At 34.1% G+C, this 24,867-nt stretch overlaps 4 protein-coding genes across 9 annotated transcripts in view; 1 reads left to right on the top strand and 3 right to left on the bottom strand.

Annotated features, from left to right (window-relative positions):
- Nucleotides 1–3,024, bottom strand: part of LOC111508111 (solute carrier family 25 member 35) — a 29,041-nt gene extending 26,017 nt beyond the window's left edge. For 2 of the 3 annotated variants that reach the window (XM_023163538.2, XM_023163540.2), the window contains exon 1: nucleotides 2,937–3,023. The gene's annotated coding sequence lies outside the window, so the exon portion shown is untranslated. Of the gene's footprint in view, nucleotides 1–2,936 lie in introns of all 3 variants that reach the window. The other variant, XM_023163541.2, reaches the window with a different exon arrangement.
- Nucleotides 3,025–5,456: 2,432 nt separating this feature from the next.
- Nucleotides 5,457–6,900, bottom strand: LOC111508110 (E3 ubiquitin-protein ligase MARCHF2). Of its 2 annotated transcripts, none has more exons than XM_023163536.2 (2): nucleotides 6,337–6,900; nucleotides 5,457–6,281 (listed from the first exon to the last, which is right to left on the bottom strand). In XM_023163536.2, the coding sequence occupies exons 1-2, from the start codon at nucleotides 6,463–6,465 to the stop codon at nucleotides 5,559–5,561; spliced, it is 852 nt and encodes a 283-aa protein (XP_023019304.1). In that variant the 5' UTR covers nucleotides 6,466–6,900; the 3' UTR covers nucleotides 5,457–5,558. The 2 variants fall into 2 exon arrangements, with proteins under 2 accessions (XP_023019304.1, XP_023019305.1); XM_023163537.2 differs by having other exon boundaries at nucleotides 6,439–6,899.
- A 1,056-nt stretch (nucleotides 6,901–7,956) lies between these two features.
- Nucleotides 7,957–24,867, top strand: part of LOC111508107 (solute carrier family 2, facilitated glucose transporter member 1) — a 61,619-nt gene continuing 44,708 nt past the window's right edge. The window contains exons 1-2 of one of the 3 annotated variants that reach the window (XM_023163532.2): nucleotides 7,957–8,109; nucleotides 8,265–8,428. In XM_023163532.2, coding sequence (XP_023019300.2) covers nucleotides 8,345–8,428 — 84 coding nt within the window. In that variant the 5' untranslated portion in view covers nucleotides 7,957–8,109; nucleotides 8,265–8,344. Of the gene's footprint in view, nucleotides 8,212–8,264; nucleotides 8,429–24,867 lie in introns of all 3 variants that reach the window. The other 2 variants (XM_023163533.2, XM_023163531.2) reach the window with 2 other exon arrangements.
- Nucleotides 13,952–17,982, bottom strand: LOC141480479 (zinc finger MYM-type protein 1-like). The gene is made up of 2 exons (XM_074170493.1): nucleotides 17,466–17,982; nucleotides 13,952–17,057 (listed from the first exon to the last, which is right to left on the bottom strand). Exon 2 carries the CDS (start codon nucleotides 17,042–17,044, stop codon nucleotides 14,120–14,122), a length of 2,925 nt encoding a protein of 974 aa, XP_074026594.1. The 5' UTR covers nucleotides 17,045–17,057; nucleotides 17,466–17,982; the 3' UTR covers nucleotides 13,952–14,119.

Raw genomic sequence — 24,867 nt, 5'->3', positions numbered from 1 at the left:
TTATTCTGTACTCTTGATGCTGATGATGGTAAACGATACGACCAAAGTATCGCTATATTAGAACGTAACCAAGAAAATATGATTAGTAAGGTAAACATGCAAATCTCTCTGTCCAAAAAATCAATCAATCACTATAATAAAACTATCCAAATTTTGAATTCAAATCAAGAAAAATTGGAGAACAGTCCAAAAACATTTCAAATTGCAGTTAAAAAAACCATTGGCGACCTGACGAACTACATTAGTTTTCAGGGAATAGTTTCACAAATAACCCTTGACTGCCAAAATAGCATTACTTTTATCGATGATTTAAAAGATGATATTACATTTGCGAAGTTAAATACCTTACATAATTCAATAAAACGTAGTTCTGAACTGAAAGAAATAATAAAATATTTAAGCAACATTTACTCTGATTCAAAAATCCCGAAATTTGAAAGTAGGTTTACTTATTATCAATTTTTCGGTGCACAAGTAACTTTTTCAAATGACAGAATAATTTTCACAATACATGTTCCTATTGTCGGAAACGAAGTTCTTACATTTTTCCACCTTCATCCTATCATTCAAAATCACACTATTTTTATCCTAAAATACCCATATTTGGCACGAGCAAACCACAATATCCAGTTCGAAGACAGTCCATGCCTAGTATTAGAGAAAACGTATAATTGTCCAGATTACTTTTCCGAAGACCAATGCACATCCCACCTAATTGAAGGCAAAGTCAGCCTCTTCCAATCAATGTGGCAGAGTCGATTATCGAACAATCACTCAAGAAGAAATCCTGGTAATTCCGATATAGAGCGAAAGAATATTTTCCAAATGTAAAACCGATCGATATTTGGAAATAAAAGCGCCCACCCTAGTTGAGATCCCAAAGCACGAAACTTATCTTACCTAAAATTGAAATGAAAAATATCGAAAAGTCAATAATATATGAAACACAAAATTCATCGAAACTGAATTTTGAAGAACTCTACGAAATTCAACAATATAGTGGACCGATTGAAACCAATCCACAAATTTAACAACTCCGAAAATAACACTATCATTTTTGGCGTTTCTGCAGGAGTTACTATCACTATAATTGTCCTGATATTGACAGCTTTTAAGTAAAATTGGATTAAAACCCGTATATTGGGATGCTATTGCTTCAAAACACCCCAAAAAGAAGAAAATACCAATGAGGAAGATATGGTTCCAAGCCGCCAAAATATTTCCATTATTTTTTCGGTCTAAGGAGGGAGAAGTTACGTGGTCATAGTTCCCATGACATGGCCATTCACACGGAGATTCAGCTGACTAAGAGATATTCCAATTAAATTCTGTTACTAAAAATGTATTATATACATTATATACATATTATATATATGAAAAGTACAATTATAGAACAACTGCTGATTTTAATACCTTGCGACGTTGAAGAGCCTTGTAATATATTTCAACTATCTGAGTTGACAATTTCATAGGCATTAACGTTTAATTCTTAAAGTGAAGAGGACGATGGTGTAACGCTGGAGCTAGCTGTTGGGATTATTCTTTCAGCAATAGCCTTTTTATAAGAAATATATTGATCGATGTAACCCTCAGCTACTGTTGTAGATTTCCATCCTCCGTGCTTCTTAATTGGGTTATATTTGCTAGCAAAGAGGCAGAAGAATAGTGACCTGTATATTCCTTTGGTTTCGAGAGGTTCAGAAACTCAGCAATGGTAGAGGGCATTTTCCCAAACGTGGCACTGCATTTATAGTTTTAGTATTTCAGAAAAAAACGTTGATGATTGATTACAGAAGGGCGTAATGCAACGTGTTTATTAAAATTGTCAATGTTTTTTCCAACAATGCAAAAAGATAGACCTATTTTCGTTTTTGTATTTGGAATTTAATGTCTTATATTAATAAATGGCATAGCTCTTTACGCCAGCAGGCTTCATATATTCCGACAATTGTAGCAACTTCTATCATCAACTATTTTTCATCTGGCGCCTCATTCATAAACCTCTGGACATGTTCAAACGTAAGTGTTTTTGATTTTGTGGGCCTATAACTTTCATTTCTCCGCTTTAAGAATGCTATTACCTTGAAATATTTATTTGCTTGCATTAACACCAACTTTAACGAGCGCACTCGACTTTATCATTGAAAACTTGCTCCACAAAGTTGACGAGTTCCATATTTTTTATTTCTCTTCTAGACAGGCTTAGAAGACAGTTTAAGCTCTTTTTGCAGCCTCTTCAATATCATCAGGAACTCACAATTCCTCACTATTGTTCTTCATTATGCAAGACATTAAACACCAGGAAAAACTTTAAATGAGACTTGAAATAAAACGCGTGAGCTGTAAACAATACTGTTTGTTGATAACCAGGTAATTAGGCGTCACATGACATGGCCACTTCACAGCAAATGCCATAACATGAAAATAGTTAATTGACAAAAGATTTAAAATGTGTTTTATAGAAATATTAAATCTATCTATTTTATTATGAAATCTGGATAGTTGTACAAAAAAAATTCTATTATATTTGTATAAAAACTAATTTTAATTTTGTTCGTGAAATTGCTCAACTCGCTACGCTCGTTTCGCAAACTTTTTCACTCACAAAATAAAATCTTGCTTTTACCACTCATTTCATAATAGTTATTATGGCATAACATGAAACTTACAGAACACACTAGTTAACTAGATGACATTGAAATTAGCACACAATAGTGCACAAAAGGACGAAAAATTAGCATTAAGGAAGAACTCCTAATGTACCTAAATTCAAATTTAATCTGATTCATGCTACATGAAACGATAAGCGCGAAAGCAATTTTTCAAATTTTTAGTAGTTATTGAGGTTAATGCTAATGGTAATTTAGACTGCATGATTCCACCCTAAAATTAGAATTTTGAGGGTTGCTAATTATATATAGGTAAAACAAACTCACAAATATTCCAAAAAAACAGCCACCCACTCCCCATAACCATTTCCTAATACTGACGATTAATAACTCATTTACTGATGAATATATATATACGGGAAAATAGGAATTCTGTGTCTAGTTGGCCGTTTGCCGTGATCACAATGAACAGTTCCCAAAAAAATATAAAAAACCATTATTAATGAAGGGTTGTGTATAAATAATGGAGATGCACAAGAATAAAACCCAGTTTATTTTCTACTAATAGTACTTTTTTCACTTCTGAGGCCATAATAGACTCAAAGGCCTGCCATTGCATCTGATGAATTCTCAAAGCAATAGTACCGAAATGTATTTCGACTCGACCAAATGAAAGAATCCACGTAGGTGAATGAGAAGGTAGGTAGGTATGCATTCGGTGTGAATTCAGTAACTTGCCTTTAATCCATATTCACTGTTATTTGGTAGTGACAGTTCATGTTCTGCAATTACTGTAATCATGATTCTGACTTTTTTCTCATTTTCAGTCTTGGTGTCTTTTTGGTAAAAAATTTTGTTCCGCAAAAGTAATTTATTTTTTAACACCCCCCCTACCGGCATCAAACCGAAGTTTATTTTACCACAGAATTTTCGAATCAATTGAGTGTTATTACTACGTTTTATATTGATATTTTAGACTCAACTGTGAATGTTAGAATTATGTTGTATATTTTTCATTGAGTGTAGCTAAAAGGACTGTTATATTGTTTGGAAACGAAACAAAAACCAATCTTGAAAATATTGTATATTTTCTATTTCTGTTGTGAATTCGGGTGACAATATAGGCGACAATCATTTTTGACGGTATCCAATGCCAATCTTTGACGTTAGGTTCCAGTATTTCACTTACCCTGCGAGATTCAAACCGACCAAAGCGATCGAAAAAAAAATTGATCTAATACAGAATTGTCGTAGAATCTGACCAAATATTTGTTAATTCTAAAGTTAAGTTCATTCTTCTCTACACTTCTCTACCTTAAACGGATTTCTAAATGCCTGCAATTCAATCCTCCAAATCGAGATCTGTTTTGTTGGCGCGCCTCGCCCAAAAATCGAGAAGACGTGAGTTTTTCTATCCGTCACCACTTCGCAAAACTTTGTTGTTTACCTCCATCACAGCATATATGAATTTCAATAGTTTCTGCTAATTTAATATTGCCGAGTTACATCCCGGGACGGCTATACAGGTTTTCAATTTTTTCAGATCATTTTACGAGCTAAACATTTGTCAGGCACTTCATGGCCTATAGAATCGTCCCATCCAATTCTTGACCATCAGGGATACGAATTAGTGATAATGGTCCAACTTTCAAAGCTCAGAAATTAAAGAATTTTTTTGAGAGTAACGGAATTCAGCAAAAATACCCAGTATTATAACAAATAGCGAAGTTGAAACATACGCCCAAACAATGAAAAATGCTATTGAAGAAAACAAAATCCGGGCTAGTAGGTTGTGGTCGAATAGGAACTTAATGAAGTAGTTTTTCACAATTTCCACTGAAGCTAAATCTCTTTAAGTTGCATGTAATGAAAACTTTTTCATACAAATAAAAATTTTCGAGAAAAAATATTTTCAATCGCCAAAAATTATTTATTTCTCGTGAAATTTTATGGAAAATTACATTTCTGGTTACTGGAAAATCTAGTATTCATTAATAATATTTAGGTATGTGAGATTTGGAGGGGTGAGAATATCAGTAACCATTTTGCTTGTTCGTCAGAACAAGCAAAACAGAATAAAGAAAATGGTTAACAAACGAGTTTTGTAACAGATAAAAAACAAATAAAAAACCGGTTTTTCCAATTTCTCTCGGAAAACATAAGGTTATGTGAAAAGTTGTAGATCTTCATATTCCCTATAATTTTTTTTCAATAAGTCCAGTTTCAGTGGAAGTCATAAAAATCAATTTCCACCCCTAAAATTTACCACAATATTTTCTAACTTTTTAAATATGTTTTCTTTTTCTTTTCAAATTACCAAAGGTTCAGAAAGTTTTTTGCTTAGGAATAAATAATGAAAAAAAGCTTAAAATGAAACTACATTGGGAGCTGGATCACCTGCCATCACTATTTCCGAATAAATATGAAAATAAAAAAAAAATTATTTGATATTTTGGAGCTCAATTCTCTTTATTTTTTGAATTGGCTATTATGGACAAGTAAGTATATAGCATTTGAAGCTTTGTAAAAATTATGTACATTATTTAAAACTGTCTGCATTAATTCTCATGAAAATTTCCATTTTTGGTAGCCATTATGTTATGCTTGTTGTTGAAAAATATAAGTATCTCTTTTCATAATGGCCTAAAGATATTAATTTCTTATTGCCAACTCTACAACTACAACCATTCTGGACAATTGGCATTCATCAATCTGATACCTGCCCCATAAGTAGGTATATAAGAATTTCATTTACTTTTCTTAAAAAATCACCTTATTAAGTAGAAACAAGTCAAACCTATGATTCACAAACACCTTTAAATTGGAATGAAAAATAACATGAGAAAATTTCTATATTCATATAACTTTATTTTCTGTGAGTGGCCGACTCAGGTAATCACATTGACATTTTGTATTTCAATTTCCTCAACATCTTTTTCTAGGAAAAGATTAAACTATGGTTTCCTGTATCTTGTGAAGTTTCACTTCGCTTTTGGGTCTGTTCATAGCATTATCCCCAGATAATAATAAGATAGTATAATTTTCAGTAGTAACTGTTGAATTGTTTTGTTGCACTGCTTCAACCTCGTTTTCAACTGAATGTACATCAAGATTAACATTTACTGCAGTAGAAGATACAGTGTAATCACTTCCCTCTGCCAAGTTGATAATGGAAGAAAAATCAGGCTGATTATGATTATTTAAATTTTGTAATGTATCCATGCGAGTTCTACTGTGAGGAATATATCTCACATCACATGTTCTTTGCCACCAATTATACCACATTCTAGCATGCATTCTAATGACAGAATATACCCACATATAGTACCCAATGAGCATTATCCCTATCATAACAAGAAGTGAAACTGATGTCCATCGAGCTGCTGGGACGTTGGAAAATTTTTGTTGATTGTAATATTCCGAGGAGAATAGGCACACATAGGTTATAACTATGGCAAGAGGTGTAATGATTCCACATGCAAGAATGTCATTTCTAACTCCTTGTGCTGCTCCAGTTGGTGGGTGTCGACACCAGTACCAAATGGATCTACTTGATGTAAACCTTGGAGTTCTCTCAGTTTTAAATATAGTATGGCATAGTTCACATGTTGTGGAATTGGATTCACCCAACCAAGTTTCTAAACACGATCGATGAACGAATGCTACTGTTCCCTGTAAATTATTAATAGATATCATTTAAATTTTTCACCAAAGTATCCCAAATGACTTTGCAATTGCATGGTGTTATTAATTCCTCTTCTTTATCACAATCATAACAAATTCTGCAAACTATAGATATAACCGATGGAATAGTTCCACACGGCCTCACCTGTGAAGGTGATAAATCTTTTGTCATATCTGATTTTGAATCTGCTTTCTATTTTAAAATTTTGTAAAGATCTGGGTAGCTTTCTTTTTACTAATCTGAAGCCGCATGAGGGTTCGATTCTTTGAACGGTTTTCGAACTGTCAAATGTAGTCGTACAGTTGAGACTTGAAAAGTTTTGCGCCAGCTAGGTAACTATTTTCGACGATCCTATAATTTTCGAACTGCGAACACGAATACGCCTTGAATTTGCATAACCATACTCTTCACTCTAGTTGTGTTTTGTTGGCAGTTAGCACCCAGAAAAAGACATTCCCGCCAAAAGTTATTGGCTATTTGCTTGATGTATTATGATCGTGCATGGAATTAGAGCTACATACGCTTCTCCGTTTCAAACAATTCCGAGCCTTAATACAATACACAACTGCGTGGCGTGGTCTACAGTGTTGCCTTACATTTTGTGAACAGTGGAAGCCCATGACGAAATTACGGGTGACATCCTTCATTCAGTCGTCTCATAATTGAACTTTGCTGGAAACTGTATGGCTTTAGGTTGGAAAAGATATACGCCGTCTTTTCAAATGTTGATCTGAGCTGACGGTACATCTGTTTAATACATCTGAGTTCGACGAAACTGAGGCCAAACAATTTACAAATGTATCAAACGTTTACCAATTCTTACGATATTACGATACGTCAATATTGAACCGCAAAATATTGAGATAGTTGTGAAATAATATGTAATCCGCCATTTTGTAGCTGCAACATCTCGAATTTGCATCATTATTGAAGTGTAATACTATTTACTATTCAAGGTATGTCATTTGATACCCATATCGAGGTAGTTGTGAAAAAATATGTAATTCGTCATTTTGTAGCTACGGTCATCTTCATCTTCAATGATACAGAATTTATTAATTCGTATTGTCATCGAAAGTAAATGTGTGTACCAAATCAATCAATCTGTCAACAAAAAGGGAGTTGACCCAAACAAACAGGGCAAGCTAAATGAAACCGTTTAGAAACTAGATAGTTACCGAACGTCGGCAGTGTCTTTGTATGTCATGGGCGGCGTAGTATAATTTTTTTGCCAAAATTAATTTAATTTTTCATAAACTTACACGGATTTTTTCATTAGTAGTAAAGACTAATGTTATTAGTCTTTACTAGTTAACGCCAGTTAACGCTTTCCGCTTTTTTGGCCTGCAGTCAATTAATCTTGTACTCTGTACTCTGTTTCTGAGTTCTGTCATTGTCCGTGGTTATGTGTCTTTTATCAGTGACCTGAAAATAAAAGAAGAGAAATGTGGACTGGCTATTGAAGAGAGAACATTAACTGCAACAAATGAAATAAGATGAAAAAAATTCATGTCCTGGCATTTGCGTCACTCATACACAGTAAACGTCAGGTACAACCTCAGGATGTTTTACATGCTGCATATATTTCCATGTGAACTTTTTGGGATTTGATAAATATGTCACATGATGCTGTGACGCATTGGCCAAGACGTTGTGTAATCCCTGTAAACTGGAATATACGTTTGGCTCAGTCCGAGTCCACATTATCTTGTCTATGTTATGTATGTTTGGATCTCGGTCTCAACAAGCATTGAATTTGGTGTTGTTAAAAAGTTCTTTGCGCGGTAATGTTTAAATGAGCTTTATTTTATTTACGTAGGTAAAACTGATTTCCATAAATGAATATGATAAATGATAATAGAACATTAGTATGCGAATGAAAACGAGATAGATCACAAAACTAAGGGATCATAAGAGGTATTTATAATAGTAATTGCACTTGAATATAAAAATATTTCTGTTATTTTCAGATCATGTACAATAGTTCAGGTTTGATTCCTGCTAGATTTTTAATTTTGATATCCCACTTCATTATTTGTGTACTAGTATTATGGAACAAGGAGAATATGAGGGAATGTGTAGAGAAAATGGATATGGGGGAAAATGTGATATCATTCAACTATCACAACACTCAGTAAGTTCATCCTTTAAACTAGGAACGATCGTTAATTTAACACACACATTCTTATAACAAAAAACTTTTGGCAATATTATTGGTACTTTGTTTCAAATTATTTTTTTATATTAGATAATGACTACCTGTAGTTTTATGTTGGTTGCGGTGGAGGGTAAAATAGACCCACTCACTTTGGACCTAACCTGTAGTTTTGAAATAAAAAGGATTGGCTGTAGGGAAAAGTTATAAAATGAAAGGTTTACCTTATAAATTATGAAGCAATTCAGTTAAATCATTCCTTAAACATGGACTCTAATAATCTTTTATCAGCAACATCAATTAATGTGTTATAGGACATTTATTAAGGTTGACTTTCTCCAACTGAAATGTTTTCCTTTTTTTCGTTGAAAGAATCAACAAAAGATTTGAAAGGTTTGTATTGGAATGAGAATTTCAATTTATTTTGTCATAGTTATTTCTTACAGTGTTTTTCCTTTTGTGAAACTAGTTCTAACTAAATACAACCTTTGTGTAATTTGTATAATGTTTCAATGTCTCCAATCCTAAAGAATGTTGATGTCATTATTTTGCAGTCGACATTTTTCCAAATATTCTAAAATTGTCAATTGATTTTGTGTTAGTGCCAAAAACAAAATTTCAATAAAAAATTAGTAAGTCCACGATATAAAATTTTTGCCATGAAACTTATTCATATCGTATTTAATGTATGCTTGAACTTTCTTTGATTTCAATCAATAATTGAATGTGACGATTTTCCTAAAAAGGTGATGCGGAACATTAGACAAACATTTATTGGACTATTATAGGGTGGCCAGACCAACTTCATATTGGGAAAAGCAACTTTGTTTACAGCTATCAGGGAATCTATTCTTGACCCATCTCATTGAGAAAATGCCCATTTTAATGTTAACTAATAAAAATTTGAAACTTCAGAGGGTGATTCATTAGGTATTTTAAAATGGTACCTATGAACATTAGAAAGTTGCTTAGTTTTTGAGAAGCAGGCAGTTGAAGTTTTCAAAAACTGGTATTTAAAAAATATCCTTGAACAGATTTGATTGAAATTTGGTAAACTTATTTGAAGTAATAAGGAGCTCATTCAGCCCTAACCAAATTAGGATGATTAAGTAAAATAGAGTCTTTATGCACCACCGCCAATAATATTGAGGAAAAAATGTTCACCCACTACTGTCTTGTTTTGATAGTTTCTTATTTCTTCAGATCGTGCTAATAAAAATATAATTTTTTGATCTTTAAATCAAATTGGTCTTCAAATTTAGCTTTATTTAAAAAAAAGTGTCACTTCACTTTAACTCACTATCCAATTAATAAAATACATGACTGCAATTGATTTGTCGTTGATTATCTGACACGATAAAAAATACCTGGATTATTTCTCAGGACATTGCAATTGTCAATTATTCGATTCCTCAAGTCATTCACCATGAATAGAATTCTATAGGAATCATATCACAACTGCGAGCTGGTCAATTCTTATGTTTTGCACATTCAACCAGTGATTAGGGTATTGATGTCAATATGCTGACGAGCAAGCACAGTAAAATGAGCTGTAGCCCCATTGTACATAAACCACACGTTAACTCATACAAGTATGGGTACTTCTAACAAAAGAGGTAAATGATCTCACAACAAGTCTGTGTAGTATTCACTCTATTAATTTTGTTGGTGAAAAAATGGATCACATGCATACTCACCAATAAGTTCTATCCAAACTTTCTGCGGAAATTGTTGCAGAAATTTACTTTCTTTAGTAACGTGGGGATTTTTGTCGGTTCATAAATGGTATTGTGAAAATTTATAATAGCATCTCGTGAAAAATTTGCTTCATCTGTAAGTGAAACATTTGTTAAAAAATGGTTATTGTGTGACAAGTATGAACCAATCACATACAAAATGTTAATTATGGTTGAAAATTCTGAGGCAGTAGAGCTTGGACCCTCTGTATGTGATATGAGTAGAGAAGGTTTTCCTTTTATATCTTTCCAAATTATTTTCACCATTAGTAAAATTATTCATGATGGAATCACTGCTAGTGCTAATTGACAACTCCGAATTTGACTGATATGACAATACGGTCAGCTGGTCTCCAAAGCTGGTAAGAAAGTACTTAATTGGACTCAGCATTATTTGTTATAAAAAGCAGATGAATGTTTATTTTAAAAAAATAAGCCTATTGAAACCAATGACGTTACACATTTCAACTCAGTTGCTTTGCAAAGCAGACAAGTGGCTTTAATTTTTTTGTTTGAAAACGAAGCTACATATGAAGAAAATGCAAGGGACCAAAAAGTGTATTTTTAGTAGTTTGATCTAAGTATATTGAAAAAAAAAATTAAAAACAAGCTAGTAGCACACGTTTTTCTCAATTTTATTGGCTGGGGTGTCCATTGAGACACAACAGGACCTAATAAATTTCACTAGTTCGGACTTCCATTGTCTACTATATAAAATGATTTGAAATCCCTGAAACAAGTAAAAAAGGATAATTAAAAAAGAATAGTTGAAAATAACAATTATATAAAGCAACAATAAACCTGAAATGAAATGATAGTGAAATAACCTACAAGTAAAAATATAATAATTGAATAAATAAAAATTAAAGGAATGCAAAAAGAAAATAATAAAAAAATAAAAAGTGTAGAGATTCCAAGTCACGTTAGTTCACGACGTTTCGATTGTTGGTATCTACAATCGTCTTCGGGTGATGACCAGTCACTTTTTATTTTTTTATTATTTTCTTTTTGCATTCCTTTAATTTTTATTTATTCAATTATTATATTTTTACTTGTAGGTTATTTCACTATCATTTCATTTCAGGTTTATTGTTGCTTTATATAATTGTTATTTTCAACTATTCTTTTTTAATTATCCTTTTTTACTTGTTTCAGGGATTTCAAATCATTTTATATAGTAGACAATGGAAGTCCGAACTAGTGAAATTCATCACGAAACATTGTCAATCACCTTCAAACAGGACCTAATAATTTAAATTTATTTAGCGCTTCATCTCTTGAAATAATTATACCAAACATCAATGAAATGATATTTCATTAATAATCTTCAACGTCCTGTATTTTAGAAACGAATCAACTCAGGAAGTATGTTTATTGGAACTTTTTTTGTTAAAGCGACCTAATGAATTATCCTTTGAAGTTTCATGCCGTAGTTAGGAAACACCCTGTATTATACGTAGTTATCTGTACTTGATTTTTGTGTCAAAATCGTTTTTACAAGTGTAGGAACGTTAGGAGAGGTGAATGATTCAAATTTCAACAAAATATTTTCTTAGTACCTATGTATCTCTCTTTGACACAGTGGTCAGACTGATTTGACTTTTCAAAATGTGCTCTCTTCGTACGTACCTTTTGCTATCAATATACCGAGAAACGAAAGTTTCTTGTACTAATTTCATCGTGCTTTTCCATTCACTAATGAAACAAAAAATCTTTCATTTCACCTTATGTTACCAAATTATAAAGTTTCTCATAAAAAATGTCAACCGGAGAATGGGGGAAACCCAGTGTCATTCCGAATTTTTACTGAAAGGATTAGCATTTCTGGACAATCTTAATAATTTGCCCGAAATTTTATTTTACAATAGAAATATATTTTTTAATTTGAATTGAAGGGTTATATATTTAGGTGTGATTAATTTTTGGGAGAGAAAGTTTTTGACTTTCTACTACTCCATCTTGATACAAAAAAAGAGATGAGGCAATCTTCCAAAGAAAGGAAGGAAGTAATCAATTTGAAAATAAGTAAATCTATACATGGATGTGTAGATCATGCAAAGAAGTAACTTTCAGACACAAACTGAAAGAAAGTCCTCCTGAAACACAAATGATGACGAAGATATATTAAAAGTGACACATTATGTCCGGAACATATGTTGAGAAATATGTCTCGAGGATTAAAAAGTCGCAGGATAGTTGTCATATAGCATAATAGAAGGTGAAATAGTTATTGGCAATTAGTCCTTCAATAACTATAAGTAGGTTTTGAATTTTATTTTCATTTATTTCAAAACCTATAACAAGTACAATACCTTTATGCATATTGACTCAATTATTTACTCAATTATTAAAAATACACTTCACACAAAAATTACTACATCACATATTTTTGCAATTTACAGCATTCTATATTATTCGTGATTGCATGTGGCTAACAACAGGAACTATTGCTAATCAATAGGAGAGTTATTTGTGGTTCAGAAAAAGTCAGTTTATTTTATTCAGGTAAATCTGAAGACGTAGTTGTGAGTTTCATATTATTGATAGAATATATTTTTCTGATTATCTGTGCTAATAATAGATGCCCATCGAAACTTAACACAAAATTTGATTGAAGTGGAAGTGATGAGAGTAATTACTCTGCAATTCTAAAAATTGCATGCATGTGAGTGTGGCAAATCCTATATCAGAGAAACCAAGAATCTGTTGAAAGTACGCATTGACGAGCTCAACAAAAACAACAACTGAGAAGAAGCGTAACATCAAGTGTTTCAAAACTGAAATCACCCACAGGAAGCAACACTGGTTTAGGATGGTTTGCGAGGAAGTTCAAAGAAGCTGTGTACATGTTAAACCAAAGACGCGCTCAGCCAAGCTAGAGTGGAGATACGAAATAATTTTATTTCATTTGTTGTTTCTTAGATTTCACATCTGTTAACACCATTTTAGGCAATGAAACTTGCTTAATAATCATGTTCTCATTTTTTGTCATTCTGTACATTAAATCTATACAATAATTAACACAACTCATCAATTTATATTGATTTAGAATCAATAAATACAAATCTTATGAAATGTATCACTAAAACTAATTTTTTCAATAGTAACATTATTCTTAAACATCAATCAAAAAAGGCAATCTAATATTTTTGATTCAGATTTTAAATCAGTATGTTTCATTTGTTTTGTTCCATCTAGAAACATGAAATCATATATCATGAAATAAAGCAGTTTCAAATCCGTTTTCATGTAATTGATTTTTTTCTTTTTTTTAATCTCTCCAAATTAATTTTATCTGCACTTTTTTATCAATCATGGCAAACATGTTCGGATTATTCCATTATATATTTGGAGAGTGGGAGTGAATATGTCCAGGAATTGAAAACTGATAATGGATTGGAGAAATAAACGAATCCAGGCCCGTGCTGGACCCTTTCTTAGGGCGGTGGACGGCCATAGCCAAAGGGCGCCAACACCCCCCCCCCTCCACCATTCCTAACCTCTGTTTTTTTAGCGTGTTGATCGCTCATGACGCTGGGTTCAATTTGCTATTCTGGCATCTGGTCACCGTACGAGCGAACGATCACACTTACACAATCGTACCAGTATTTGTCAAACAAAATGGCCATTTATTGTTTGCTCAAGAATAACGGTAATTTTAAATATTTGCAATGCGGAATGGGAAAATAACTGTCGTACTTATATCGTTTGAAGAAATGTTTAAGCTTAAGCTTTTAAGCTAAAATAAAATAATTAAAAGAGAAAGTAGGAGTTGAAACGTAATAAGTGTAATTTTCGGTAAACATTTCACATATAACATGCAATATATACATTTAAAAAAAAGTTACCACTTATTACATAATTTTTAAGGAAATAAAAAAATATATATAATTCACAAATGTAGGTCTTCTTTGAGTCAATTTGCAAACTGAATCTAAACCTGAAGAAGTCTTTTAAGTTCGGAGCTGGAGTTGCAAAGATAGTCAATAACGCTGTCTGGATCTATGGAGTTCAAAATATCAGCTTCTGATTGCATCAACAGTAATGATTCTAAATTGTCATTTGTCAAAGACGATCTTAATCTGGTTTTGATAAGTTTCAACTTTGAAAATGCTCGTTCGCAAGAGACTTGAGTCAATGGGATAGTTAGAAGAAACTTATACACTTTTGAAAGTTCTGGGTATTGTAAACAGTACATGTTATATTCTAATATAACTTTATATGCACACTTGATACAGCTATTGCATGATGCCGACTCTTTGCACTGGACCTCGTGGTCTTCATCATCTTCTTCTTCTTGCGCATCGATTTTCTCGTCTGAGACATCTTCATTCTCATAGTCGGCGTTCAAACTTGCATTTGAAATCTGGGGCCATACATTTACGAATGAGATAAGTTCTTCTTTCAGCTTTTCTTCATCAACGTTCAAAACTAATTCTCCTATTTTCTTCAATGCTTTAGGTGGAAGAGATTCTTGGGATTTGAATGTTTTTGGGTCAAAACATGCCAGATCCAAGTATAGCGATTTGTGCTGCACAAAACGGCTTTCCATAGTTTGGACAGCTCTCTCTACAATTACGAAGAAGATCTTTATTTTGAATTCTTCTTCCGGAGAAGTTCCAACACTGTCGTCTTCAGCAAGTTCTCCTGCCATTTTCTTTACTTTCTTCTTTCTTTTCTCAGTTATTGCTTTGCCAATAACAATCTCATTAAGAGTTTCATCGGCCTTTGCTCTTTCTTCGAGTTTCTGCGTCATTTTCAAAACAAAGCGTTGTGCTGCATTCAAAGTCTCATCAAACTTCTCCCTTAGGTGTTTTAGCCTACTAAGAGAAGACTCAATATTCCTCCACGCTTGGGCGTAGTCCAGATTCTTTGTTTGGAGGTAATCCGATAGTGGCGTAGTGATTTTGAACAATTGCAAGAATATCATGCCAACAAGTACTGTTTCAAAATCCAGATACTTCTTAAGTAAAGCAGTTGCTTCATGTCTCACTTTGGCGTTGAAATCAGCTGAATGTGAAATTTTGAACAGAGCCAATACCAACTCCAGATAAATGTGTTTGTTAGGTTTAGCTGTGTTTGAAGACTGTTCTTCAGAAGAGGTCCACATGTCTATTCTGCCGAATATTTTCGTTGCTGCATTGCTGCGGCTTCGCCATCTGGTAGCCCCAATGGCTTCCAACTTGTACTCAGGATTTTGCTTCCTAAACATATCCAGTCTTTTAATTGAATCCTTCAAAAAAACCTGGGTCTCTTGCATTATGCTGAAAAATGAGATTGTTACAGTGAGGCATTGAGCTGTATCAGATATTACGAGATTCAAAACGTGCGCGTAGCACCACGTGTGAATGTGATTTGGGATTTTGCTGGCCATTTGTGCAGTCAAACCATTATACTGACCGCTCATGTTAGACGCACCATCAAACGCATTTGCGACGCAATCACTCAAAGGTATTTCAAGTTCTGTCAATACACCAGAGAGAGTGTCAAATAATGCCTCTCCTGTAGTAGAAACCACACTTTTTAATGCCAGTAGTCTCTCGCACACTTCATGACCTTTAACATACCTGGCAACTATTGCACATTGATCATTGCTACTTATGTCTATCGTCGTGTCCATCAAAACTGAGTATTTGCCGGCCGATTTGATTTCATTTGCCACGACAGATTTGATTTCTTTTGTCATACAGATCATTATTTTTGCTACCGTGTTGTTACTTAGAAATGTCACGGCACTTCCTCTGCCCACCCTTTTGTTTTTGCCTTTTTTTTCGTGTTCCACGTCTGTTTTTTTTGTTGACCTCTTAGACATGCGCGTATCACTTTCTTCAATAGCCTTTTTCAAGTGTTTCTCTAACTGTGGATCATACTTGGACATTAACATAATAATTTCTAAGAAGTTGCCATGGTTGATTGTGTCATCTTTAAGAGAGTAAGCAGCTTCCTTTGATGCACGAAAAGCCAATCCTTGCTTTCCTATAAGCTTCAAGACATCTATTACAATTTTCACCACATGTCTCCTTTCTAAGACTTCTTGTTTCCTCTTATCTAGTTGATCACAAAAAAGAAGGTCACGAGTACTTTTCTTACGTTTGGCTACCATAAAAGCCTCGACGGATTGAAAATGAGCTTTGGACATTTCATGTTCATTAACTCTTTGGTGGACATGTTTCCAGTCTTCAAACCCTGTACAAAAGGTTGAATTGGAGTTGCTGCTGTAAACGATGCAAATAAAACAGAACAGTTTCTTTGAATTTTCGTCATATGAAATCCAATGTCTCTGAAAGGTTTCTCCATCGTTTCGTTTTACAGTGTATAAGGGTTTTTTGTCATTAAAAGGCAACTCTCTTTCATCAGGTTGTATTGGATGATAATCAAGATATGCCGATAAATGTCTTTCGCTTGGTTTTTCGAAGTAATTGATTATATGTACTTGAGATTCTTCTACTGAAGAATAACATCTTCGAGCCGAATTTCCTGTGTCAAGTGAAGGTGCTTCCAGTTTACGAGGACTAAGATAATTCGGGTCTTGCTCTTCAGTTTGTAAATTTTCAACTAATTTGAACCCCTGAAATCTATCAGAACTGAGATCGGAAAACTGATTATCATAAATCATTTTGGAACAATCAAGATTTGATGAGCTTGATGGTGAAGACAAGTTGAAGCTAACAAATTCTGCTTCCTCAAACGTTTTGTTTTGTGCATGTGATTCAAGATTTTCATCTTCAGATGGGCCGTCTGGTTTTTTAAACAAAGCTGTTATTTTTGAACATGATATTGCAGACTCGAGTAGAAGTTTGTTTTTCTTTTCTTGACGAAATTCATGTCCACTTTTTTTCCTTTTATTTTTCTTGTCCATGATTTGTAACCCGCTAAAAAAAATTTAACTGATCACTTTATGTATTTAAAAAAACAAGATTTAGTTTTAAATAAATGCAAGATTAAAAGAGCATACTTTGACAACATGTGGCTATTTGACAGTTCGAGTAAAAGATAAACAAACATAGTATGTTACCAATAATAATTTTAATGTGATCTGTATAAAATATTTTGATGAGATGATTAGTAAAAGTAAATGCTTTGGCCAACTTAGACGCCCCTTATATATACTCTGTTTTTTTCTCAAATTTACCAGCCACTGTTGTGAGAAAAGGCTTAGGTCTATGCTATGCAGAAAAGGCTTAGGTCTATGCCTAGTATTTTGCTTTAGGTTATCTATATCTATGTGCTTTTTCCACCTCAAACCTCAACTCACTAATAAGAATAATAACAACACTTACCTTTAACATTAAGGGTTTGAAACTTGCACGGGAAGAACAGTAACAGCACCGAATAACTTGAAATAAAACACTAATACAATACTACACAAGTACAAGTTACAATCAGGCCGACTGCATGAGTTTACTGACTAGTGAGTAACATGTAACATACAAGCATGAACAGGTAGACGAAATTGGGACTCTCGTACCGCCCCCACTCCCCACACTTCCTGAGGGCGCTGTCGTAGTTCATTCTGTGTAGCCTACAGCCGCAACACTCAACCCGGCCGCTCGGCAATATCGACGATAAGCTTCGTCTTATAATGATCCAAATTTAATTATATTTATTATTTAAATTTTCTGTTTACTTAAACGGTGTTAATTATGCTGTTAAACATTTAATGTTGGCATTCTAAATGTAAAATTTGTAAGGTTCGGGGCCGGAGGGTGCCAGAAAGGTCCGGCCAAAGGGCGCATCCGGCCAAAGGGCGCACCGGGACACGTTCCGGTGTCCCGGCGGCCCAGCACGGGCCTGAACGAATCCATCCTAGAAAATTCAATTTGTAGAATTTTAATCTTCTTGGGTGGGAAATAGACAAGAATTATTTTGAATCAATTATTTTGATATACAATTACTGTATTGCATTATTTCAGATTGGTTACTGGAGTGAGTCTGATGATCGCTTTTTTATGCTTTGAGATGCTGGCTTTTGTTTTTGGACTAACCATGTTCAATAGTAATTCTGCGATGCTGTGTATCCTTTAACCGCCATTTTGCTGCACATTCTTTTCATTTCTAACACTTCATATCTATCCAGTACTATACAGTATGTTTAAAGAAAATTTGGTTTTCCAATAAAATAATTGATAAAAATTATTCTACACCATGTTCAGGGTAGGACATTCATAATTGGTATATTATTCAATGAGTGGGAAATGTGAACATTCTCACGAGAATGACATTCATCGACTCGAGCGAGTAATGCTCATTTCTCGCGAGAACACATTATGGTCTGAAGATTATAGTTTGGAAGCTAAAAATTATTTGAGTGGAAAACGAGCCACCCTGAATGAACTTCTGTACAATGTGTTACCTAGGTTTCATGGGTGTTTTTGTGAAGTATACTTCAAAAAAGTCTTATTTTGCCTAGTTGAGTTTGAATTCGATATTCTCTTCATTTTGTATTTGTCTCATTCTACAATAACGATTACTTACCAGGTGAAGTCACAATTGGTGTTTTTGTAAATTCTTGAGAAGCAATGGTTTATAAGCTTCGAGATCGGATTGAAATACTGAGTTTGTACTACCAGAATGGAAATAGTGCTAGAGCTGCTGCCCGTATGGTCAATGATAATCCTCCAGGAAGAAATGTACGACACAAATACGTTTCGGAATTATTGAACAAATTTATGGTAACTGGATCTGCAGTTTTAGGGCACGTTGGACTAATGGAAAATACGCATTCTCTTACTAAGTTATCTCGATAATCAGGAATCAGTCGTACAAATGTTCTCATGATCTTTCATAAATACAAATTTCATCTATATAAGATTAGACTAGTTTATGAATTGAACGAAGATGATTTCGATAGACGTATCGAGTTTTGTGAAAGTCTCACTGAATGGATCAACTTGCATCAGAATTTCTTGTAAAAAATTTGTTTTTCGGATGAATGTGCATTTAGTTTGAATGGAGAGGTGAATCGACAAAATTGTCTGTATTGGAGTGATGCGGATCCTCATTTATACCGTCAATGACCCAACGACCTCAAAAACTTAATGTTTGTGCAGGAATTTTAGGTGATCACATCATAGGACCTTTTTTATTGATGATAATTTGACTAGTGATAAATATTTGGATATGTTGGAGAATCGAATAATACCGTGCATCAATAGGGCAATTGAGGAGGATATACATTTATTCGAAAACGAAATAGTTTTTCAGCAGGATGGTGCACCTCCTCATTATGCAGCTACAGTGCGACAATTTTTGGATGATCATTTTCCTGGTCGCTGGATTGGCAGAAGAGGTCCTACAGAATGGCCACCAAGGTCTACGGATCTCACTTCTGTAGATTTCTTTCTATGGGGTCATTTGAAGTCTGAAGTGTATGAGATAGAATCAACAACATTGGAAGATTTGAGAGAGAATATCATGAGGCATTGCAGATGAATAACTCCCGAGATTCTCAACCATGTGAGGGCGGCAATGGAAGCTAGTTTGTACCATTGTATGGAAGTTGGTGGAAACGATTTTTAACATTTACTATAGAACATTTTTTTCTTCTCATTGTCAAGTCATCTCTTTTTCTGACTGAGTGCTTCCATATTCGTCTCTAGAACGAATATTTCAAAATGTGGCCTCCTGTATAATTGTTGACCTATTTCATTATTTCTACTGTAAATCATTGTTTCAAAAGTTATTCAGGGTGGCTCGTTTTCAACTCAAATAATTTGTAGCTCCCGAATCATAAGTTTCAGACCATATGTTTTATACTTTGTTGAAATCTGCTCATCATGGAGCATCTGATAATGCGAAACAATTAGGGTGATCTATTTGAAAAAAATTGTTGACATGCTATAGGCGTGCTATAGGGGAAGTAACATCAAACACCAAATAAAAATAAATACCATTATATCAATGAAGAATTATACACTTATCAATTATTCATTGTCTTTTACCGTTGCTAACTTCACTTTTATCTCAAACTGCTTTCAGAACTAATCTGTAACTGAATGTAATCTTCCAAAATCTCGACTAGCTCTAATTTATAAATCAACATCGAAAGCTCTTCAACCTTCTGAACTGTCCTTACTGATCCATTGTAGGTCCAAAGTTTCACTTGTAAAACAAATACTAGATCATTAATTTTGTAAATAAAAGTGACCTACACTTGTGAAAAAAAACTTGTTTTTCTCTGCAAAACTTGCAATTTGCATATGTGTTCTTCTTTCTACATAGTGTGAGTAAGTAATTTAAAACCGGTTTGTTGAATTATAAAAGCTTAGTGTGACAACTTGGAACTGGTTTGTTTTAAAATCTCCTGGAAGAAAAATCTAGTTGTGCTTGTTCAAATTATTACAATGAATTGGATTATCATAGACTATACATTTTTCTAATATTTTTCTTAACTATTTTATATCAGCTGTAACTGGACATTTCTTAGCCTGCATATTTTTGACTGGAATGGTATTGAATGACTGGCACTGTTTCTGGTTTTGGTGGATTTTCACTCTTGGATCAACTTTACCATTCGTTCATGACATAATTATAACTTTTGATATATTGTTAAATAAGAAATATTAACAATCAATAGGATTATTTTTTGCACCAATTGTGTACAAAATGACACAATTTCACTAGTTCGGACTTCCATTGTCTAATATATAAAATGATTTGAAATCCCTGAAACAACTAAAAAAGAAGAATTAAAAATGAATAGCTGAAAATAACAATTATATTAAGCAAAAATAACCTGAAATGAAATAATAGTGAAATAAAATACAAGTAAAAAGAGGACAGTTGAACAAAAAATAAAGAAATAAAAATGAAAATAAAAAGTTAAGTTAGGAGCCACGTTAGTTCACAACGTTTCGATTGTTAATATCTACAATGGTCTTCGGGTGATGACTGGACTGATTCCTCCGAGAGATGACTATTTATGGGTCGTTCGAGTACTTTCACCTATCCCTGCTTTCCATTTTTTCCGCTTCACTGGTTCAGTGGGAGATGACCGTTTGGCGGGAGTTGGCCATTTTTCGCTTGATGATGGGTTTCCATATGTTGCGTATCTCTACGCTAGCTTGGCTGAATACGTTGTTGGACAGCATGTATGCGGCTTCCTTGAATTTTCTCCTAAACAAATGTTCCTCTCTGTGTATGATCTCAGCTTGGGACCACTCGATGTTGTGGTCCAAACATGGTCTGATATTCCTGATTTGCTGGTTTCCCCTCGCTGTGTGTGTTTCTTGTGCTCGGCAATGCTAACATTCAATGGCCTCTTAGTTTCACCAATATAGGATTTTCCGCACTCACAGGGTATCCGGTAAATGCAATTCTTGGAATCGTAGTCCGCGTTATTCATACAAATGAAAGGAAACAACACTTAAATAATATTGTGCTTATTATTTTCTACTATAATTTTTTCTACTTTTTTGAAGATTTCAAACAACTCAGAATTCTCTTCAAGTTATGCATCTTGGGAAATCTCAACCTTCTCCTGGTTCTTTTCCTTTTCTTATTACCTCTTCTTTTCTTTTCTCTCATTTTTATATTTTTAATTTTTATTCATTTTTTTACTATTATTTTTTTATATCTTCATGGCCCAAAATTTCCCAACTTTTTCCAAAATCGAAAAAGCAGGGGGGGAGGGTCCCCCCCTCCATCCCCCCATGGCGACGGCTCTGAGGGAAGTGCAAGCACTGGTTGTGACGACTTCTCTTCCTTGCGAGGCTCCTGCTGTCTTTTAGCCAAAGTCTTTTCCACCATCGCTTTGGAGTAGCCATTCCGTTGAAGATCATTTTTGATGATGTCTAGTTCCTTCTCGAGACCTTCCTTCGTATTATAGAACCCGAAAGCATGGTCTAATAGAGTCTTGATGATTCCTCTTTTAGTCGATTGATGGTGGTTGGATTCGTGGTTTAGATACTGTCCTGTTTGAGTGGGTTTTCGGTATACAGATGTTTCCCACTTAGTGTCGGGCCTCATCACCAAAACGTCTCATGCTATTGATGTGTTTCACGAAGGCATCTAGTTCAGTATTTCCATTGTTCCATATTATGAAGGTATCGTCAACATATCTCAACCAGGCTCGAGGTTTCTTGTGGGCTTCTTCAATGACCAGAGTTTCAAACCACTCCATATATATATGTTGTTAGTTAGTTAGTCATTTTATATATTAGATAATGGAAGTCCGAACTAGTGAAATTCATCATGAAACATTGTCAATCACCTTCATACAAAATGGCACGTTTTCTGCATTTCATTAGTTTGGACTTCCATTGTCTAATATGATATAAATTGATTTAAAATACCAGAAAGAATCTATAAAATCGACAATGGAAGTCTCAACTAATGAAATGCACAACAAACATATATATATATATATATATATATATATATATATATATATATATATATATATATATATATATATATATATATATATATATATATATATATATATATGGGGTCTTTCAACAGGAACAATTGATATCGGCCATCTTGTTGAAGCAACATCTGTCAGATTAGTAGCTATTTATTCAGTGTGTTTTGCCAAATCACCATAGACGGATATAACATTCAACAACACGTGCAGATAATAAACTTGTTTTATCAAAATGGTGTTCTGTTCGGGCAACGTACCGCGCGCTTCGCCCATTTCACGGTCGCCATAATCGTCCTACCGAGTGGTGGATAAATTTGAGTCCACTGGTTCAGTAAACGATCGACCAACACCATCGACCATAATCTGCGGGAAACATCGCCGCTGTCTGTGAATCCGAGGCAGTCGATTTCGCGTCGCAAACAAGAACTCGGCCTTTCGCAGACCACAACTTGGCGAATTTTGCGTCGTGACTTGGTTCTTCATCCGTACAAAATTCAATTGACCAGTAACTGAAGGTAAACGATCATAGGCAATGACGTGTGTTCGCTGAATAAGCTTTGGAGCAGTTGGCAACTGACCCTAATTTTCATCAAAAATTCATCTTCAGCGATGGATATTATGGATGAATGGGTACGTGAACAAACAAAATTGTTCAATTTGGAACGATACCAATCCACATGAGTTATTGTTAGGTGTGGGTTTTGGGCTGGCGGCGTAATTGGTCTATATTTCTTTGAGAAAGACGTTGGCCAGGCTATCACTGTCAACGGTGAGCACTATAGGTCGATGATCACCAACTTCTTTTGGCCTGAATTGAATTATCTGGACCCCAACGACATGTGGTTTCAACAGGACGGCGCTACGTGTGATACAACTCATCCCATATTGAATATTGTTCCACACATGATGGCATCAATAGGTTTCTCAAACGACATTAATGAATGTCTCTATTCCTTATGTAGTTTTAATAACACAATATCCCGTTTTTCGTTCAGTAAAGCCACGAAGTAAGACGTAATTAATTGGAAATAACTTGAAATGGGGTTACCTGGCATTCTGATTTCGGGAAATATTTGAAACACCAATAAGAAAGAATAACAACTGAATAAAGTGAAGAACTGTGGCAGGTGGGTCTCCAATAATGACTGATGCTGAATGACCCACATCATCCCAGAACCATATTAAAAAGTTAACTTCTGCTCCCTGGTCGTCATAGTCACTTGATTTTGTCGAGAGTAATACCACAAGATGAATTTACGTTTTTTAGCAATACCGTGAGATCAACCAGCATGATAAAGCCACGAGTCCGTAGGACGACTGGTTTAATCTATTGCTGGTTGCTCGATTGGTATCGTTTGGAAATAACAAAGTTTGAATTTGAAAATTTGAAATTTTTTTAGGACGAGTGGTATTCCTAAAGATTATTTCATGATATATTCTCAGTTGAATTTATCGATATAAGAACAAACTATCAATTCTCAAATGTTCGTATTTGAGGAGAGTACGTAATGACTAACGTGGTATTTGTAAACAATGGCTAACTTACTTGACGTGGCTAGATACATCACCAATACGTCGCATATTCTTTTCGGTTCGATTGAAATTCAGAGTAACGTATCAGTTCGAATTGAAAATGTCTCATTATTCGAATAAGTTTCGATTATAATCTTGAGATTTCTGAAATTCATATATGAATTGTCGATATTCAAGGACTTTTAATTGAAGGATTGTTTTCCTATTTTTGTGAGGTTATGTGAATCAGTGAAGTGTGACAATTCATTTTCAATTCCGGTCTCTTGTATCTGTTCATATTCATTCGAGTTGTTTCAGTAGAGTTAGGGTCTAGTTACTCTTATAATCATAACATCGAATTGAACCTGTTAATTTATGTTGAGGCATTTATGCAAAGTATCAATATTAAGTCAGTTATATTTTAATATATGATTCAGTTTGATTAGGACAGTGACAGTGATTGAAATTGTTAGAATGATGCATAACTAGATTTCGAGAGTCACGTATGATCCAAAATAATTATATCTAGATGTTAATTTCATGGCTGGGTTTTATCGTTGGGAAGAAGCGTTTTGTCTATGTAAAACTCTGTTTTGGTGGCCTAGCCTTCAATTTTTCCTCATTTTATCGGTTCGAAGGAAATTATCAAGTTAAACTACATATTTTTTATGCCAAGATTATACGCCTTCGGAAGTGGTCAAGAACATTTTATTTAAAAAATCTGCCTTTGTATCACCTTTTTTTGTCGGTACACACCGTACATATGCATATATATTTTGTAGAAATGCGTTGGTCAAATCGCT

Source organism: Leptinotarsa decemlineata, unplaced genomic scaffold (assembly GCF_025532065.1).
Source record: "Leptinotarsa decemlineata unplaced genomic scaffold, Ldec_3_MD MMD2_P_RNA_scaffold_9, whole genome shotgun sequence".
Taxonomy (NCBI): Eukaryota; Metazoa; Arthropoda; class Insecta; order Coleoptera; family Chrysomelidae; genus Leptinotarsa; species Leptinotarsa decemlineata.
The sequence above is the reverse complement of the archived record's forward strand: the minus strand, read 5'-3'. Positions and strand labels throughout refer to the sequence as shown.

Bases quoted from the DNA above. Each gene is read 5' to 3' on its own strand.
- LOC111508110 (XM_023163536.2), bottom strand. From the start codon at position 6,465: ATGACAAAAGATTTATCACCTTCACAGGTGAGGCCGTGTGGAACTATT. The intron at 6,282-6,336 runs GTCATTTGGGAT...AATAATTTACAG, and splicing joins TAACACCATGCAATTGCAAA to GGAACAGTAGCATTCGTTCA.
- LOC141480479 (XM_074170493.1), bottom strand. From the start codon at position 17,044: ATGGACAAGAAAAATAAAAGGAAAAAAAGTGGACATGAATTTCGTCAA.